The 20,577-nt window shown below is 39.0% G+C and overlaps 1 protein-coding gene across 2 annotated transcripts in view; it reads left to right on the top strand.

Moving 5' to 3' along the window:
- SNX7 (sorting nexin 7) overlaps positions 1-20,011 on the top strand; it is a 61,589-nt gene extending 41,578 nt beyond the window's left edge. The window contains exons 7-8 of one of the 2 annotated variants that reach the window (XM_073356955.2): positions 9,450-9,602; positions 19,649-20,011. In XM_073356955.2, coding sequence (XP_073213056.2) covers positions 9,450-9,602; positions 19,649-19,729 — 234 coding nt within the window. In that variant the 3' untranslated portion in view covers positions 19,730-20,011. The remainder of the gene's footprint in view (positions 1-9,449; positions 9,603-19,648) is intronic. The other variant, XM_073356954.2, reaches the window with a different exon arrangement.
- The last annotated feature ends 566 nt before the right edge of the window (positions 20,012-20,577 follow it).

Genomic DNA, 20,577 nt, shown 5'->3' with positions numbered 1-20,577 from the left:
TCCCACATCTGTACCCTAGAGTTCAGAGTGGGGAGGGAACCCTGACAGGTCTACTACTTCAATGCCTAAATATTGGTAGGCTTTCGGGTCTTATGTGTATGTTTGGAGAACTCCTGACATGTCTGTTCTTTTTTCTTTTTGTGGATGTAATTTTTACATTCAACTTTACAGAGAACCATTTTTAGGAAGTACATAAGTCTTTTATAATTTTAATTGTGGTAAGTGAATTGTTTTAAGTGTTCCATCATTCTCTCACTTCACTTTTTCACTTTGTTGTATAATGTCTGTATTTGTTTCAGTTTACTACTGTGGTATTTGATTCAGCTATACATAAGAATGGCCATACTGGGTCAGATCAAAGGTCCATCCAGCCCAGTATCCTGTCTACCGACAGTGGCCAAAGCCAGGTGCCCCAGAGGGAGTGAACCTAACAGGTAATGATCAAGTGATCTCTCTCCTGCCATCCATCTCCACTCTCTGACAAACAGAGGCTAGGGACACCATTCCTTGCCCATCCTGGCTAATAGCCATTAATGGACTTAAATTCATGGATGTTATCTAGTTCTCTTTTTAAACCCTGTTATAGTACTAGCCTTCACAAGGACTCAGGCAAGGAGTTCCACAGGTTGACTGTGAGCTGAGTGAAGAAGAACCTCCTTTTATTAATTTTAAACCTGCTACCCATTAATTTCATTTGGTGGCCCCTAGTTCTTAATATTATGGGAACAAGTAAATAACTTTTCCTTACTCACTTTCTCCATACCACTCATGATTTTATATACCTCGAGCATATCCCCCCTTAGTTTCCTCTTTTCAAAGCTGAAAAGTCCTAGCCTCTTCAATCTCTCCTCATATGGGACCCGTTCCAAACCCCTAATCATTTTAGTTGCCCTTTTCTGAACCTTTTCTAATGCCAGTATATCTTTTTTGAGATGAGGGGACCACATCTGTACGCAGTATTCATGGATTTATATAAGGGCAATAAGATATTCTCCATCTTATTCTCCATCCCTTTTTTAATGATTCCTAACATCCCGTTTGCTTTTTTGACTGCCACTGCACACTGCATGGACGTCTTCAGAGAACTGTCCATGTTGACTCTAAGATCTTTCTCCTGATTAGTCGTAGCTAAATTAGCCGCCATCATATTGTATGTACAGTTGGGGTTATTTTTTCCAATGTGCATTACTTTACATTTATCCACATTAAATTTAATTTGCCATTTTGTTGCCCAATCACTTAGTTTTGTAAGATCTTTTTGAAGTTCTTCACAGTCTGCTTTGGTCTTAACTATCTTGAGCAGTTTAGTATCATCTGCAAACTTTGCCACTTCACTGTTTACCCCTTTCTCCAGATCATTTATGAATAAGGTGAATAGGATTGGTCCTAGGACTGACCATTGGGGAACACCCCTCTCCATTCTGAAAATTTACCATTTATTCCTACCCTTTGTTCCCTGTCTTTTAACCAGTTCTCAGTCCGTGAAAGGATCTTCCCTCTTATCGCATGACCACTTGATTTACATAAGAGCCTTTGGTGAGGGAACTTGTCAAAGGCTTTCTGGAAATCTAAGTACATTATGTCCACTGGATCCCCCTTGTCCACATGTTTGTTGACCCCCTCAAAGAACTCTAATAGATCAGGGAGACATGATCTCCCTGTACAGAAACCATGTTGACTTTTGCGCAACAATTTATGTTCTTCTGTGTGTCTGACAATTTTATTCTTTTCTTTTGTTTCAACTAATTTGTCCGGTACTGACATTAGACTTACCAGTCTGTAATTGCCAGGATCACCTCCAGAGCCCTTCTTAAATATTGGCATTACATTAGCTATCTTCCAGTCACTGGGTACAGTAGCTGATTTAAAAGGACAGGTTACAAACCATAGTTAATAGTTCTGCAGTTTCACATTTGAGTTCTTTCAGAACCCTTGGGTGAATATCATCTCGTCCCGGTGACTTGTTACTGTTAAGTTTCTCAATGAATTCCAAAACCACCTCTAGTGACGCTTCAATCTGTGACAATTCCTCAGATTTGTCACCTACAAAAGCCGGCTCAGGTTTGGGAATCTCCCTAACATCCTTAGCCGTGAAGACTGAAGCAAAGAATTCATTTAGTTTCTCTGCAATGACTTTATTGTCTTTAAGTGCTCCTTTTGTATCTCGATTGTCTAGGGGCCCCACTTGTTGTTTAGTAGGCTTCCTGCTTCTGATGTACTTAAACATTTTCTTGTTACCTTTTGAGTTTTTGGCTAGCTGTTCTTCAAACTCCTTTTTGGCTTTTTTAAATACATTTTTACATTTAATTTGGCAGTGTTTATGCTTCTTTCTATTTACCTCACTAGGATTTGACTTCCACTTTTTAAAAGATGCCTTTTTAATCTCTCACTGCTTCTTTTACATGGTTGTTAAGCCACGGTAGCTCTTTTTTAGTTCTTTTACTGTGTTTTTTAATTTGGGGTATACATTTAAGTTGAGCCTCTATTATGGTGTCTTTGAAAAGTGTCCATGCTGCTTGCAAGGATTTTACTCTAGTCACTGTACCTTTTAATTTCTGTTTAACCTCCTCATTTTTGCATAGTTTCCCTTTCTGAAATTAAATGCCACAGTGTTAGGCTGTTGAGGTGTTCTTCCCATCACTGGAATGTTAAATGTTGTTATATTATGGTCACTATTTCCAAGCGGTCCTGTTATAGTTACCTCTTGGACCAGAACCTGCGCTCCACTCAGGACTAGATCGAGAGTTGCCTCTCCCTTTGTGGGTTCCTGTACCAGCTGCTCCAAAAAGAAGTCATTTAAAGTATCGAGAAATTTTGTTTCTGCATTTCATCTTGAGGTGACGTGTACCCAGTCAATATGGGGATAATTGAAATCCCCCACTATTAATTAGTTTTTTATTTAGATAGCCTCTCTAATCTCCCTTAGCATTTCATTGTCACTATCGCTGTCCTGGTCAGGTGGTCGATAATAGATCCCACTGCAGACATGCCAAACCCGCGGAAAAAACACAGATATTGGGCTTGGTTTTGGCTTCATTGGCTTGTAAATTGCTTGTTGGCTAGTTTTTGGCTTTTCTCTTTTTTTGATCGGCTCCCAGCGGCAAGCAGGAGAGAGAGTCAGGGGAGCACACCAGGCCCACCACAGTCCCAGATTGGATGCTGGGGGATCTAGTCACATAGTGTTGTGGTTCTTAGCGATTGGCTTGTTTTGGCCTTCTTTTGAAATGGGATTAGCTTGATATTTGGCTTATTGTGAAAGCCAGGGTGCTTATTTACTGTGTGAAAGTTGGCAACTGTGTTCCACTGGCAATTAGGCAGTTACTAGCCACAACAAGTTTAGTTCTCTCTTTCACTAAGAGGTGGAACTGAGGCACTAGATGAGGAAGTCACCTTGATCACCTTGTTCATCAGCCGTCACGGAGAGAGTGCCAATCCCAACACGTCATTTGTGGTGTTCTAGCCAGTCCTTCAGCCACCCGCTGGCCAGAATATCAGTGGCACCAGACACCTGATTGGTATAGGGCACGGCAGCCCAGAAGCCCTGAGCGATCCGCCAGCCTGAGCCTCCCAGGTAGCTCGGATTACAGGCGTGCACCACCGCACTTGACCAAATGAGGAAGTAGGGATAGAAAAATGTGAAACCTCTTGGGACAATATTGGGCAAAGAGAACAAGGAACCCTACAGGAATAGCATAATATGACTGGGTCCCATTCTGTGCTCAGTTGCACTACATGTACCTTTGTTGGTGTTTTGAATTTTTTCATTGCATGATGAAAAAACACATTGATGCAACATTGCATTGCAACAAAATATAGGATTCAGGGGGGTACTGTTCTGATAGGAGAACAGAGCTTTAGGAACAGTCTGAAAAATGTTAAGATTTTAGGCCCTGGAAGCTAAAGACTTGCATTATTTTAAAAAACCTCTAATTAACAAGAGAGGGCATGTAACCCCACTGTTGGCTGGGAACGTGGTGTCCTTCAGAATCCAAGTTTATTTGTAGAATTTACAGATGTTGGCAGTTGTCCCTGTCATGCCCTCTAACGTAACTCAGCCTTGTTCTGGAGAGATGACCTCAGTCTTCATACCTATGTAATTCCTGGCCTCTTTCCTGGAATTACCAACAAATGTGCTAATTAGTATACCTTGTTACTTCGTGAGGAGTTAGTTTGGCCTGAACTGACACTAGAAATTTACTTAACCTAGACCATCAAATAACCATTAAATGATACTTTGTGGTTCTACTGTTCAGGTCTGGATTTGAACTAGTAACACAGAAGTGAGGCTTTATAGCTCCCTGACATTCCTTTTTTTTTTTTTTTTTGTATTTGGGCTGTGTGTTTTACTTTAATACCAGGCTGGAAGGGTTTAATATTAGTATGCAATATAAACCATTTTCTCTAATTTACATGCTACCCTTAAAGCTAAATAGAAATTCATGTAACTCTTGAATGAAATAAATGAATTTTATTGAGAAATGCTGGGTCAGAAGAAAGCTATATTGTGTGTTTATAATTGGGTTAGCTGAGTGTGCATAATGTATTCTTCAGTGTGTTGTGGTTTTGCTGTGGAAACTTGTAGTTCAAATAAAGACTTTTTGTTGTTGGGAGTAACCATTGCTTTCTCCCCTGGCCATTAGTCTGGAATATGAGTTCTTGGTGAGTAATGCAACGTCTGTTTAACTCTGTTTTTCTGCTGGGATCACTCTGTAAGAGACTTAAGCTATCAAACTACTTGCTTCAGTAAGGCTGGCAAAACAAAATATGTTCATAGGCAAGTTTTATTGTGGGGATAAATTGTAACAGCAAGAAAGTATCCTGTAGATCAGCACCATGCTATGTGCATGTTACTGTTTAGAGACCAGGCCTTTATTCCCTGATTTCTACTGTAATGGCCGGCTTGTTTGGCTTCAGAATTTGTCTGCTAAAGTGAGTGGTGGTTCTTGGTTTACTTTCTGGTATGTTTCAAATAGATTCTAAGCTTCGTAGCCAAAATGATAAAATGGAACATACTGCCTTAAGGTCTAAATTCTGGCCTCGACACACTTGCAGCTCCAACTCTTCCATGGACGTCACTGGAAGATGGGTATACTGCATATCTGGAGGCAGAATATAGGTCTAAGGGTATGTCCTCGCTGCAAAAAAAGGGTATGTTCTTAACCAGTGTTCAGCTGGCTCAGGTTAAAGTGAAGATATGGCAACTCTGCTTTTAACTTGGGTTAGCAGCTCAAGTTAAAGCCTAGTGGAGGCCTGGGGTTGAATTTGGGGTACTAACCCTGAGTTAAAAGCTGAATTTCTGTGTTTTCACTGCTGATTTAACCCAGGTTTGCTAATGCAAGTTAGCAAACCTGATTTAAGAACACACCTTTTATTTGCAGTGAAGACTGCAAATGTATTACTGCAAGAATATTCAACATGCTTTCCTAGAAAGTGCCACACAAGTGAAGGTATATCATCAGCCACAGATAGCCAGAACAGCCTAAGCTGCTGCACCTAAAACTTCTAGTTTTGGAAGGATTCTGTTTAAATTGTTAGTTGTCAGTAAACCATGTTTTTCAACTGACACACAAGTTGAAGAAAAAAATACTCATCAATAGAGTTGGCGAGTGCAGTTTCCCCCATCACCTAGTGCCTGCAGGGATGTGGTATCCTGGAGCCTAGGCTGGGCAGGAAGCCCCCTGCAATGCTCCTGTCATGGCCCCCCTCACTCATGCTCCAGCTGGGAGTTGCAGGGGCCATCCACCACCCCTGGGCTGGAACCATTCAGTAGTGGATTGGCCTCCCTGTGGCTAGGGGTCTGTGCTCTACCCAGCAGAACTGCAGCCTCCCACACGGATGTGGTACCTCAGGCCCCTTGGCCACCCAAGGAGTCTCATGCTGCCCTGTGGTCACAGCCGCACTCATTCACTGGCTTGGGAGTGCAGGGGGCCATCTGCCATGCCGGGCCAGAGCCACTCAGTGGTGGGGTGGCCTCTCAGCACCCTATTTTGTATCCTAGAGTCACATCCCCCAGCATATTCCTATTACCAATCCTGATTGTAAAGACTAAAGATTTGCTGATTCGTGCTACCAGTCCCAGTGCAGCTTCGGTGAAACTTGGATGTCTCAGAACAATGTGTGATAAACAGTCTCTATCTTGCAGCAGTTTGTTGCTCCTTCCATCAACAAAACTCCAGCTGATGTCTGTGGGACAATGAGTTTGGACCAGTCTGTTCTGTGATGCCTAGGACTGGAGATGAAGCTGCAGTTCTGCATTCCCTGCTTTGTGGCTTTACGTTTTGAGATCACTACATACAGCTTCTGCTGTCATTAAACAGTTACTATCTGACACCTTCTCTTTCAACTGTGAAAATTCAGACTTGATAAAAATTAAAAAATGCCTAAAACCCATAATATCATACAACTGAGAAAATTTAAAAAATAAAAATAGATATTAACTCTTGAAATTACAAACAAACAAATAAAATTAACTGAATTCTGCCCAGCCTACTTATGAGATAGAAAATTCATTTTGCAGGTATGTTGCTCAGTTCATTAAACTGTCTTCCTGTAACGCAACCACCAATTAAAAATGTGTGGTATTTTGAAGAAAAAAAAACCCCAAGAGTTTCTACCTATATTTTAATTTCTAAGGCAGTCTACTTTAGTGTTTTTGAAAAACACAATTGGATCATACAGGATATGGCCAAAAGAGTAATTTTGGTTCCTTGAGCTTCACCACATATTGAAGTTTTGGAAGCTAGGCTATTAACTGACTGTGGTCTTGTTTTGCTTCATGCTGCTGAATACAAGGCTGGTGTTCTATAGAATTACTGCTGTTCGTTCTTACTGCTGTTCATTATTTGAACAGGGTGGATGTTCAGTCCTGTAAAACTATTATTTATGTACTTGGTGTTGGCTGGGTATTTAGTGAGTCATGAACCAAGAGGAGCCTGGGTAGAAGGATCCAATCTCCAGCATAGGAAACTGGATATAATTAAGTACATTCATCCCAGGTATAAATCTTGGAATGGGGAAAGGATAGGCTTAAAGGTGATATGCAAGGGGAAGTGGCTGGTAAGGCTTAGTGATGTCAATGTCCTCTCAGAAGATGTTCCTTCCAGGCGTTTATGGCTGCTATGAGCGGCGATATGGTTCTACTCCTATAGCTTGCCCCACTGTGGATCTACTTTTGAGTTGAGATTGGAGGTCAGAAAGGTGAGGATTATACTTTAATACACATATCAACCTTTATGTTCTACAGTTTCGTCCCGGGGGGCTCTTATCCATCAGGAAGAAGGACCTGTTTTGATGGTCTGGTTTCCGAGACAGAACTTGATAGATTCCAGATAATGTTAGGGAATGTACTGTCTTCCCAGCAAAATGATGGATTGATTGGCTTTAGAATCATGTCCATGACTATTGATACAATAGCTCTAAATGTCCTCTTTATGGCATTGCCTCATAGGTCATCTTGGTTTTACTGATTATTTGAGATGGTTGAAGCAAGTGGCGAAATCATGACAGCATTGATGGTAGCAGTGTCATCATGTGCCCAACCATTTGTATCATAAAGGACTGGTGAAGTGCATGCTGAAAATACATGGGAAGCAAAGAGAAATTTCCACATAGTCTTTTGTAATGGAAATGTTCCAGGTAGTGGGCTGCTTGACTAATTCAGGTTGTCTCCGCTTGGTTACAGAGGCAGTATTTTTCTTACAGCAAGGGATTTTCATGAGCTACTTGCACCAATGGACACAGCACAGAGTCTTAGGATGGCAGATGCAGTCTCTTGGTCTGTGAGGGTATTAAACAGGGACACTTTCTGAGGTTCTAAAGAAGTATGTTGTGCCACAGGCATCACTTAATTCGGAACAGCGTCCTTCCTGGCTTGTTTAGAGCAGTGGGTGCACATCTTAAGCTCTCCGTACTCTGTGGTGTGGTCTGAATTTTGATTCATACGCATTCTTTGCATGTTAAATTACAGTTGAACCCTAATTATCTGAAGGCCTCACTGGTTATTGCAAACTTTTGGAGGTTCAGGTTAACAAGAGCTTATGCCCTTTGAGCTGTGTAGCTTCAGGGGAATTATTCAACTTTACACCAATGGCGCTCTTGACCTGAGAACAGAGCAGAGTGTTTGAGATGCAGGATGCCTGATAAATGGTGTCTGGGCCCTTGTAAAGGGAACAGAAGGAGGTGGAGTTTCCCCCAGTACTGGCTGAAACTACCAGCTGCATTATAGCAATATTTCAGCCTGACTTTCCCAGGTCCATAGGGCACAGCTGAGTTTCAGTCTTGCAGAATTGCAGCTAAGCCACTATAGAGCTGCTCTTCATCTGTGCTCCTGCTAAATATAGAACATTGGCTCATTAGGGTCTACTGGGGTAACTTGTATATTTGTTTTCCTTCAGTAAGTTCCAGTTACTGTGTTCAGTTTTCTCATTCTTGTCACTTTGCGCATTGAAGAATTGGCAGAAAAAAATTCTATCAAGATAAGAACTTGCACCTAATCTCTTAGACAAAAAAACCCAACAACAACAAATCCTTTCTTCAGAAAAGAGACTATATTACCAATGGTCATTGTGCAATCCCAGAACAGTAATTTGCTCCATGACTGTGGAAGATTTATCAGTTTCCATATTTGCTGCCAGCCAGATTTATCATGCTTGATTCAGAAATTGCAATAGGTACAAAGGTAAGAGCAGTTATTGGAAGGGCTAGATGGCTCATTAGGTAGAGGACTTTACCCCATTAAATGTCTCATATTTCACCAGGCTCAACACTCGGTTTTGGCATCTATAGTAATTAGAAGAAACTATTGGCTCGCCAGTCTGAAGGCTGCAGATCCAGGCTCCCTGAGAAGGCTTCTGCAGAAATGAAAAGTTAGCCTGCAGCAAAGACCCATGTTTTAATTTTTTTTCTCCCACACTGATTAGTTCCTCAGTCAGATTGTAAAGTGCAATACAGGAAAGGGGAAAGTTCCTGCATAAAAGTTCCATTGCCTTCCCTCTGAATGGTCTTTCAGAAAATATAGATCATTAAAGACCCCAGCACAATTTTCTCAGATGGCCTGGCCAAAACTCCAGTTTGGATAATTGCATTCTGCATCCCGCAGAGGTGTGGTGGTGGGTGTGGTTTTGTGTTTTTTATTTTTTGGCAAGGAGGAAATGCATTTCTGTTCTTAAGTGCAAATAATGTGGTACCAAAGACTAACTTTACAATTGACACGATTATTTTTGGTAACATTTAATTCTTTTCTGGATTTTGTGTCATAGTAGTAGTTTAGAAATTGTATTGAGGTACTAAATTTGTATAAAATCTAAGATTAACAACAAAGCACAGGACTTTCTTCACCCTGAGTTTAATATTATGCTATGTTCTGTTCTATTCTTTTCATCTTACTATACTGTGACCAGTAGGTTTCAAGCACGTTTTAAATAATGACTGTCTCTAAATAACTTACTTAGCTTACAGAAGAGATTGGAAATCTTGAAGATAAAGTGGAATGTGCCAATAACGCTCTGAAAGCTGACTGGGATAGATGGAAACAAAACATGCAACATGATATGAAAACAGCATTTCTTAATGTGACCGAAAATAATATCCACTATTATGAACAGGTAAAACAGACCTTTTTGTTTTATTTTTATTACTTTTTATTTATTTCAGTTCCTCTTAGAAGTCAGTGCATTGTTTTTAAAAATAATTGTCTGTATCCTCATTTGAACGTGTTAAGTTCAAATTCAATATTTATTTTTGTCAAATGGGTCTTTAATTGGCCAGTACACATGGTCTGTATTTTACCTGAGCCCAGGCATGCTGATCCTAAGTTCATCATCAACAGAGGGCAGTCTTGTTTTACTAAGCACAAAAATTTGAACATATGTTTTTTTCTGTTCAATGTGAGCTATAGTGTTTCAGTTGGGAAAACCTTTTACTGGGGCTGCATGAGGATGCTTCCCTGAAAACTCACTCATGTAAATGATTTTGTATAAAAGAAAACTATTAATTTTTTTTCTTTCATCTTTTAAAATTAACTTTATTCCCAGTACTTGATGAACTAGGAAAGATCTCTTATGTCCTTCAAATTGCAAACAAGCAACAAAATCAACACAAAATAGTGATGATAAAGTTTTGGGAAAATTACAGGGAGAATGTATTATACACTTAATTTTTTTTAAAGTCTACTAAAGCTGTGTCCTTTTTATATACTAGTGTACAACAGATAGATACTTTGGGACTTTGCATAACTGAAGTCTCCCTTAATCTAGAAAGAGAGCAAACAGTGTCATCCCAAGACTTTTATCAGCAAATGTATGGTTTCTAATAGTCTTTGTAATGATGCCTTTGACAAGTGTATACACGCTCTGATTAAACAGAGTGTATATACTTATTTATAAGGGGAACTAGAAAATATTTGATAGTGTTTGCAGCGTGTTCTGTGAAGCTTCTTCATGATCAAAAATGGTATTGTTAGTGTACATTTTGTAAGAATCCTGGTAGGCTAGAAATTTGAGTGCTTTTTTTCATCTTTTTGTTTGCTTTTTGTTTTTTGTTTTTGTTTAAAAGCGTCTCTTTACTTTGAAAAATGTGCTGCAGCCCAATAAACTATTTGTCAATTGGGAAAGAAATCATTTGTATCCTTTATTAATACAATTTTGATACTTTGCAGTCTCCTTTTTCTGAGCTTTTTGTGGCTTACTCTGAATGGATCACTGTGTCCTGATTTTACAAATCGTCGCAATAGAATGTAATTGAAAAGACAGAACTCATGATAATCAGGTCCACTTAATTAACATATTGTCCGTGGGAGGCCTGGACATTGACTGTCTGCCATTATATATTAAGATCAAAGTATTTGCTGAAATCAGACATTAAAGTTTTTTGGTATCCTCTTGTTTTTCAGTCATCTTGTGACTTCTGACTACATCAAGAATATGTTCAAATGTTAACCATAAAGGAATATCTAGTTAACTTCTGGATAAATTGAGACACAGATACAGTCCCTGGAGTTTCTTTTATGAAAAGAAATGGTCTCAGTTTAGTTAGGACTTTAATTTAAATATTTAAATATCACAGACAGTTTTTGTAAAGGCCTCTATCAAGTACCATCAAACTGATACAACAGAATAAATAGGGCTTTTTTAGGTAATTTCTCACAAAGCTCTTTTTATACAGAAATTCTGATTTGTTTGAGAAGTTTGGGTGGGATGAGGAGTATGTGGCTATCTGAAGCATACAGGAATCTGTAAGCCACTTTTCCTCTCCTGTGAAGATGTCCTAGTGAAAATGCACCACTGTTGGTGACCTGCAGATTATTTTTTTGAAATGGTTTGTGTACCCTTTTCTGCCTCATTATAATGCCTGAAAGAATTTATTTAGAGAGATGGATGAGGGGGGTGAGGTTTGTATACAACATTTATAGCAAGTCCAAATCCAATCAACATCCAGGTCCTCAAAATATTGAACCTAGTTCTTTCATCAAAAACAGGAAAGTCAGAGCCGGGTATTTTCTAATGACATAAACCAACAAAGAACTTAAAAATAAAATTACCCTTACAGCCGCCTAGTATATCATTAAAGAGAAGTGAAGAGTGCAAAACTTTAAGTTTTAAGCATGTTTATAGTTGCAAAGCAGAAGTGCCTGAGCTTAATCTTTTGACATTTGGCACTTTTTTTTTTGATGTTACTAGTTGTGGAAAAGTGTGGTGCAATGAAATACTCAGATCATTCTATCTAATTACAAAATGTAAACTACTTACAAATTTTCATCACTAAAATGGCAGGTCTAATGTAGCGAGATTTTTCTCCATTAGATGGAGATACTGAAACTATAACAGATATTTTAAAAAATCTTTTGTTACAGTAGTTTTATTCCTGAATTGTAACAAATCACAGTTTTTCTTTTAAGAAATTATATAGGCAGGATCAGGGCTCTGTCCACTGATCCCACATTTGGAGCAATGTAGGTAGACTTGTTGCACCGATATGTATCTCCATTGACTTGGGCACAGGAGCCACCTAGGTATCATGTATTAGATTGCAGACTAGTTGCAAAATACTGGAAACATAAAGTTGTTAACGAACATGTCCAAAAGCTCGGCAAGTCACCTATAGCTTAGAACTGATTATGGCCTATTGAAGTGTCAGTTAAATATTTTCTCATTCTGGCGTGTAAAGTTCTTCACAGCCATGCTGGAAAAAAACTAATATTTAGTAAAATAAAACAAGATACAAAAAAAAAAAAAAGAGTACTTGTGGCACCTTAGAGACTAACCAATTTATTTGAGCATAAGCTTTCGTGAGCTACAGCTCACTTCATCGGATGCATACTGTGGAAACTGCAGAAGACATTATATACACAGAGACCATGAAAAATACCTCCTCCCACCCCACTCTCCTGCTGGTAACAGCTCATCTAAAGTGATCACTCTCCTTACAATGTGTGTGATAATCAAGGTGGGCCATTTCCATCACAAATCCAGGTTTTCTCACCCTCCCCTCCCCCCCCTTTTCCAAAAACCACACACACAAACTCACTCTCCTGCTGGTAATAGCTCATCCAAACTGACCACTCTCCTTACAATGTGTATGATAATCAAGGTGGGCCATTTCCAGCATAAATCCAAGTTTAACCAGAACGTCGGGGGGTGGGGGGGTAGGAAAAAACAAGGGGAAATAGGCTACCTTGCATAATGACTTAGCCACTCCCAATCTCTATTTAAGCCTAAATTAATAGTATCCAATTTGCAAATGAATTCCAATTCAGCAGTTTCTCGCTGGAGTCTGGATTTGAAGTTTTTTTGTTTTAAGATAGCGACCTTCATGTCCGTAATTGCGTGACCAGAGAGATTGAAGTGTTCTCCGACTGGTTTACGAATGTTATAATTCTTGACATCTGATTTGTGTCCATTTATTCTTTTACGTGGAGACTGTCCAGTTTGACCAATGTACATGGCAGAGGGGCATTGCTGGCACATGATGGCATATATCACATTGGTGGATGTGCAGGTGAACGAGCCTCTGATAGTGTGGCTGATGTTATTAGGCCCTGTGATGGTGTCCCCTGAATAGATATGTGGGCACAGTTGGCAACGGGCTTTGTTGCAAGGATAGGTTCCTGGGTTAGTGGTTCTGTTGTGTGGTATGTGGTTGTTGGTGAGTATTTGCTTCAGGTTGGGGGGGCTGTCTGTAGGCAAGGACTGGCCTGTCTCCCAAGATTTGTGAGAGTGTTGGGTCATCCTTCAGGATAGTTTGTAGATCCTTAATAATGCGTTGGATGGGGTTTTAGTTGGGGGCTGAAGGTGACGGCTAGTGGCGTTCTGTTATTTTCTTTGTTAGGCCTGTCCTGTAGTAGGTGACTTCTGGGAACTCTTCTGGCTCTATCAATCTGTTTCTTCACTTCTGCAGGTGGGTATTGTAGTTGTAAGAATGCTTGATAGAGATCTTGTAGGTGTTTGTCTCTGTCTGATGGGTTGGAGCAAATGTGGTTGTATCGCAGAGCTTGGCTGTAGACGATGGATCGTGTGGTGTGGTCAGGGTGAAAGCTGGAGGCATGTAGGTAGGAATAGCGGTCAGTAGGTTTCTGGTATAGGGTGGTGTTTATGTGACCATCGTTTATTAGCACTGTAGTGTCCAGAAAGTGGATTTCTTGTGTGGACTGAACCAGGCTGAGGTTGATGGTGGGATGGAAATTGTTGAAATCATGGTGGAATTCCTCAAGGGCTTCTTTTCCATGGGTCCAGATGATGAAGATGTCATCAATATAGCGCAAGTAGAGTAGGGGCGTGAGGGGACGAGAGCTGAGGAAGCGTTGTTCTAAATCAGCTATAAAAATGTTGGCATACTGTGGGGCCATGCGGGTACCCATAGCAGTGCTGCTGATCTGAAGGTATACATTGTCCCCAAATGTGAAATAGTTATGGGTAAGGACAAAGTCACAAAGTTCAGCCACCAGGTTAGCCGTGACATTATCGGGGATAGTGTTCTTGATGGCTTGTAGTCCATCTTTGTGTCGAATGTTGGTGTAGAGGGCTTCTGCATCCATAGTGGCCAGGATGGTGTTATCAGGAAGATCACCGATGGATTGTAGTTTCCTCAGGAAGTCAGTGGTGTCTCGAAGGTAGCTGGGAGTGCTGGTAGCGTAGGGCCTGAGGAGGGAGTCTACATAGCCAGACAATCCTGCTGTCAGGGTGCCAATGCCTGAGATGATGGGGCGCCCAGGATTTCCAGGTTTATGGATCTTAGGTAGTAGATAGAATATCCCAGGTCGGGGTTCCAGGGGTGTGTCTGTGCGGATTTATGCTGGAAATGGCCCACCTTGATTATCATACACATTGTAAGGAGAGGTTTCAGAGTAATAGCCGTGTTCTGTATTCGCAAAAAGAAAAGGAGCACTTGTGGCACCTTAGAAACTAACCAATTTATTTGAGCATAAGCTTTCGTGAGCTACAGCTCACTTCATCGGATGCATACTGTGGAAACTGCAGAAGACATTATATACACAGAGACCATGAAACAATAGCTCCTATTACCTGCTATTACCAGCAGGAGAGTGGGGTGGGAGGAGGTATTGTTTCATGGTCTCTGTGTATATAATGTCTTCTGCAGTTTCCACAGTATGCATCCGATGAAGTGAGCTGTAGCTCACGAAAGCTTATGCTCAAATAAATTGGTTAGTTTCTAAGGTGCCACAATTACTCCTTTTCTTTTTGCGAATACAGACTTAACACGGCTGTTACTCTGAAAGATACAAAAAGTCACTACACAACATTTTATTTTATGTTACTAATACATCTAAAATTCAAAGATCACATGATACAATTTAGTGAAAGCAAAGCAGATAACTGGAAGTACTGAACGCTGGCTTCAAAGAACTACTGTGATTGCTCCTATTTGTTTTCCTCACATGCTTTTTCTCACAATCTCTGCTAGTACCAACAAAATTAAAAACACATTAACAAAACTGCCACCATCAAAAGAAAAAGAGCCTTGGTAACCCATTCCTTCTAGAAAAGCCTGAGTAAAATGGCTGGGCTTTGCAATAAAACCTGAAGGCCAGAAAAATTTGGGCTTTGTGGAGCCAAATGACTGTATGTCCTAGGGCTTGTGTTTTCCAGTGTGTGTTAAACACTCCATTGAGTAGAGGTAGAATTCCGTTCATAATGTACAGTGACAAGTGATATTTAATTAATTTTTGGCACTAAGCGAAAAGTATTTTTTCTTCTGCACGAGTGAGCCTCTCTTTTAAAAGATAGCTTCTAATTTCACCTTTTTCATGTGTCAGACTACTGTAGTCCTGTTCAGCCTTTGCAGATTAGTCAGAAGGAGAGCTAGTTTCTTTGATAGCATAGTGAGATCCTTACCAGTGCAAACATTGCTTGCTGTTCTCAGAGAATTTAAGTAGTTTTCTAAGCTAGCATCTTATTTATTGATTCAAATTTATAAAAAAGTTCCTGTCTCCAACCCAAGGTGCTGTACAGTCAAACATGTGCAGAAATGGGCCAAAAAAGCCACATACCTAACAAAGTAACTTCTTCTCTCCAACTCCAAAACTTTATTCAACCTCCTCTTCTTAGGAAAAACCTTTGAAAAATGGATTGATTTGTAGTGCACCCTGAATGTCTTCATATTGACACATTTGGCTAGTCATATCCTGGCACAGCTATGTTAGCGGCACATGCACGTGCTTCACATCCTACCTTAGGAGCTCCACTTTATAAGCGTAACAAATGCATTGTGTGTGGTGGTTTGTTTTTTTTTAATTTCCAAAGTTGGTTAAATCAAAATCTGTTTTCCTCCAGAAGACAAGGTACTCTCCTCTAAGAGGGCAATTTGGATGACAGATTTCACCTTCCAACCTCCAGTCATTTCAGCTACAGGAATTAAAAGCAAAGCTCTTTTGTTTATAATGGAAAGTGGCTTTTTCCTACCCCTCTGTCTCCCTCACTTTTTTTTTTTTGTGCTCAAGAACTGCTGAACTGTACACGCTCAATCCTCTATAAAAAGAAATAGAAACTCCTCCTAGAGAACATCACTTCCCGAAAATGATTTTTTAAGAACGTCATTAGACACTGAAAATAAGGGGGATGGGAATGGAAACAATTATGCATCTTTAAATACTTCATGCTGTTTCTGCCATTATTATTGTGCAATCTGTTTTTTATATTTTATCGTGAATTAGACATGCAACTGTGCAGTGTGGAGACCTTTTCAGTGTTATTGCTAAAAATAATTCAATATAAATATGTAACTCAGCAGTGCTCTAATGAAATACACATTCATTTTAGCTTCAGATAAAGTAGCATTACTTAAGATCTTGTTGCTTCATTTTTGCATATTTAGCTTTTTGCTCTGATCTAAAGTAGTTTTATGAATAATTGCACTCGAAATGACAAGCCTATATGTACAAATTAAATTTCCTATTAACATTTTTTCTGTCTTCCTGGTTGAAGCCTGTTGAAATTCTAAATAAAGGATCATCCTTTTTCTCTCTACCAGAAGAACTAAATAAGTCTAGAAGAATGGTTAAAGTACATATTTTTAAAGTAATGTGATTTTATGTAGTTCATGTTTCACAGTATAAAAAGCACGAGCCTAAGGCACAGAGACCTAGTTTTGTGTTGGTTAATTATAAATCTTGTCAGCTGTAGCACCACAGTGATGTCTGACAACAAAATGAGCCACAGTAATTCCTATATTTTGGGAAATGAATTTGTTATATAAAAGAATAAATTAAAAATTGAACAACATACAAAAGATCTTTATATCTTTGCTTGAAAAGACTTCAGTGAACTGGTTCTGTAAAAATGATGAGCAAATGTAGTGTGAATTAGTTTAAAAACCTGTTTTGTCTCAGTTTGCAGTGGTAATACGATGTCACTCATCTTCCAACCAGCGCTGCTATTTTTATTTAAATGATTCAAATGTGTGAACTGTGAAGTCTTTAGTCACATGGACAAAATCTAAAACAATTCAAAAAGCAGTTATCTAGTAGTAAAAAAAAAAAAAAAAACTTTTCAGCAAACAGCATTCAGCACGCATCCTGACTGAGCACCCTTCTCAATTCCCAGAAAAAGTTTAGGAAAATAGATGTGCCTTGCAACATTACATGAAGATAAGCCAGTCTTGGCACTGGTGAACCAAGGTGGGGAAACAAATCCCAGAATCTAGGATCATCATTGGAAAGCACCCAGCAAGTAGCCACCCCTTGGTCAGTTTACACCAAGAGGAAGCCTCCAACTCAAGTTTTATCTCAGATATTCTCAGCTGCTGTGATATTATATATAGGGGAGAGAGAGAATCTATAACAACTCCATTTATTTGGGACTCTCTACTGAATGTCAAAACCAACCTTAATTTCCACCCATAAATCAACTGGCACCCACTGCTCCCCTTTAGCACAGTTCTGCTGCTTCTCTCCTCATATTCAGCACTCTTTCGCCATCTCAAAGTAACCTTTTCCCCAATCTAGTCATTCAGTACAGAAATGCAGCTCTTCACATGAATCCTATGTTATGGTTTCATTCCCCTCCCTCCTTTGAAACTGAGGTGCCTATCTCCTGAATGGAGATACAGGGTTACCGCTTGCAGCAGAGAAAATGGGAATCAGTAAAGGATTTTGTCAGCAGGGAATGACCAAGAAAGGGTCAGAGGGTCTCTGAACACAAGGGTTCTTTAGCACAAGGGATGATCTAAGCCACCTTGTGAATAAATACAAACCATAGAGTCACTGACATGTTCTGTAGTAACCAAGGATCCATACAGAATAAGGCTTCTAAATGTTTTCTTTTGTTGCTCTCTTGGGCATTTCGATACTAAGCCTTATATCTTAGTGTTATTCTTTTGAGCCAAGGTTTCCTTCATTTTTCTTGAATACATGGTTCTGGTCCCTTGTGTTGTCATTCATCCCCTGCTCTTTGTCCTCCTGTGCTTCCCTGTGTCCTGACCTTTGGGATCTTCTGTCAAGATTACTTGTGATCTTTTCACCATCCCACCTACAGACGCTGCCCGGGTTATGCAAGACCCGACTTAGGCAAATCTGCATTTACGGAAAAAGTTCCATAAGCTAGAAACAGTGGGGGGGGGGTTTGCATAATGGTCAGGTATATGTTTCCAACTTACGCAAAATTCAAGTTACGCAAGGCGTTCCAGACTGGAACAATTGCGTAAGTCTGGGAGCGTCTGTACTTGCTTTAATGCAGGTGTCGAGGAATACCAAGTTTTGGTCACTTTAAAAGAAAAAAAAAACAACCCTGAAAATCATGGAATCCAGGGCTTTTGTGACAAAGACACATCTATCACTATTAATAAATAGAGATTTCATGGCTGAATTTTGAAGTTTTTTCCGATACATATGTCAGATAAGACAAAAGCTTATTGTTGATCTTTTTACTTCTGCCAAGCAATGATGAATGTTATGTATTTTATTTTATTCAGGTATAGTAAACTACTGTAGCTTAAATAGCTTATTCCAAAAGTTTTTCACACAAGGAACAATGTCATTTTCAGGGCAATTGGAATTAACACAAAGTTTGAATAAATGGAGCATGCTGTTCGGTATTTAATATAAGTGCTTTTTCCTACAGATGTTCAGAAGACTTATTTAATATCAGTTTTGCAGATTCTTCTTGAAAAGATTGTGTACAGAAAGTAGTAATTAAGGTGTGTTACCCAAATATCTGTTAATACAGAAGAGTAAGAAAACTACATTTCATTAAAGCACTCACAATTTCATGTTTTCCTGTAGCATCAAAAGTGGTAAAGCTACCACAACATAATGGCAGCACTGAATGTTTTGCACCTTTGTAATGGCTCACTCTAGGTGACAGAAACGTGAAAAGTTTGAAAGCTTTGGGAAGTAACTGACGGTGCACACAACAATCATTAATCATGGGTTTTCTCTGAGAACTGACATCTTAACATTCACCTGTAGTTTCAGATGGTTTGCCAAGCAACTTTGTGTTCTGAGCTACAGACATTCATACAAATCAACTTGAGCCAAAAAAGGTTTATCAAAGTAGTTTGATACGAATATGTATAACATTGGTTCCTAAAATGAAAAACTGTTTGCAACATTAAAAATATGTTTTGCCATCATGAGGAGTAGATGTTTGTCCTAGAAAAGCTACATTTTTCCTCCTTCCTTTGATTCTATTCCTTAGTACACAGAAAAATCTGTGACTTCGAGTGTTTAGAAACAAATGGATTTGATTTAATTTAACTGAGAAAGGATATTAGATCTCCAAGTATGAATCCTTAGAGATTGATAAGGAACTATACTTACAGTTTGATGTTGCATTCCTTTTAATTTGATGGAGTCTATTTGGAAGATATCTTTGCCTGTATGTAAAGGGAGAGATTAAAAAAGAGCATAATTAATGGTAGACTCCTTACCGTGTTATCCCTTATGCTAATATGTACGCTTATGATGCTTGCAGTGTATGCTTGTCATTGTCTAAGAGTGATATTTATTTGTAGCTCAGCATGTTGGCTAACAGTACATCCTTGATCTGTCTAAGAAACCATATTTATTACTCACTGTAACTCCTCAAGAAGCTGTTTGTAGTAGCTATAGATAGATATAGGTCTTTTCTTATTTTCTCCTTAGCTACCAGTTTTACCAAGAACCCATATTCCTTATTCATAAGTATCTGTTTTCTTTAAGTGCCTTGCTACCTGGGAGTCCTTCCTGACATCTCAAACAGTGGATCTTCATTTGGGAGAGGATTCTGAAGATAAACCTTGAATATATTTCTGATTGATCTTCCTCTTCAGTGCAGTTTCTGCCAACCAAAGAAGTGTTCTTTATATGAGATCAGATACATTATGAAATAAAACTGTAAGAATCAGTGACATCTGGAAAACCAGCCTATTGAAAACTCAGGTATTCTAGTGTCCTGACCTACATTTTTGGATCATGGTATATATTGCTATATATTGCTCAGTTATTATTTTACAGATTTTATGCAAGTGCTTCCATATAATTGTTTTCTTAAATATTGTGTAATTTGGATAAAAATATTTTAAATATGTAAAAACTCAATTTTAATAAAAAGTTTAATACAGAATTGGTTTTAATCCTCTTTCCTAGTCATTAAGAATTAAATTTTCCATTTTAGCTTGCTTTGTTACATTTTATTTGTAAGATAAATTTCCCACATTTTGTAAAACTACATAACAATTCTCAGGTAGTTGATCATTAATTTTTTTAATTGATTATGCTGGTGTCAGTCCATGGTGAAGTGGTAGCTAACTTTTACCACAAGTCTGGTTTTGACTTCCCTAATTCTCTACAAAATGTAGATCAGTCTCCCTGAAATTTTCCATTATGATCTTATGCTGGAGTAGAATTTTTATGGAAGTTTTGAGCCAAGTTGACAATACATCAAAAACTACTTGATTTAGAAATACTTTTCTTTTTTTAATATGGAGTGGTGGTGATTTCTGGTAGCCTCAAAAAACTGGTGCCTGACCTTTTTTAGAGGTGAAAGTAGTGAATTTAGTTAAGAGCAGTTTATGCATATGTTAGGGATTTTGGTGTATACAGAATTTAGTCTATACCAGCTGGATGTGAACTTCTTAAAGTATAAATTG

This window comes from Lepidochelys kempii, chromosome 8 (assembly GCF_965140285.1).
Source record: "Lepidochelys kempii isolate rLepKem1 chromosome 8, rLepKem1.hap1, whole genome shotgun sequence".
Taxonomy (NCBI): domain Eukaryota; kingdom Metazoa; phylum Chordata; order Testudines; family Cheloniidae; genus Lepidochelys; species Lepidochelys kempii.
The sequence above is the reverse complement of the archived record's forward strand: the minus strand, read 5'-3'. Positions and strand labels throughout refer to the sequence as shown.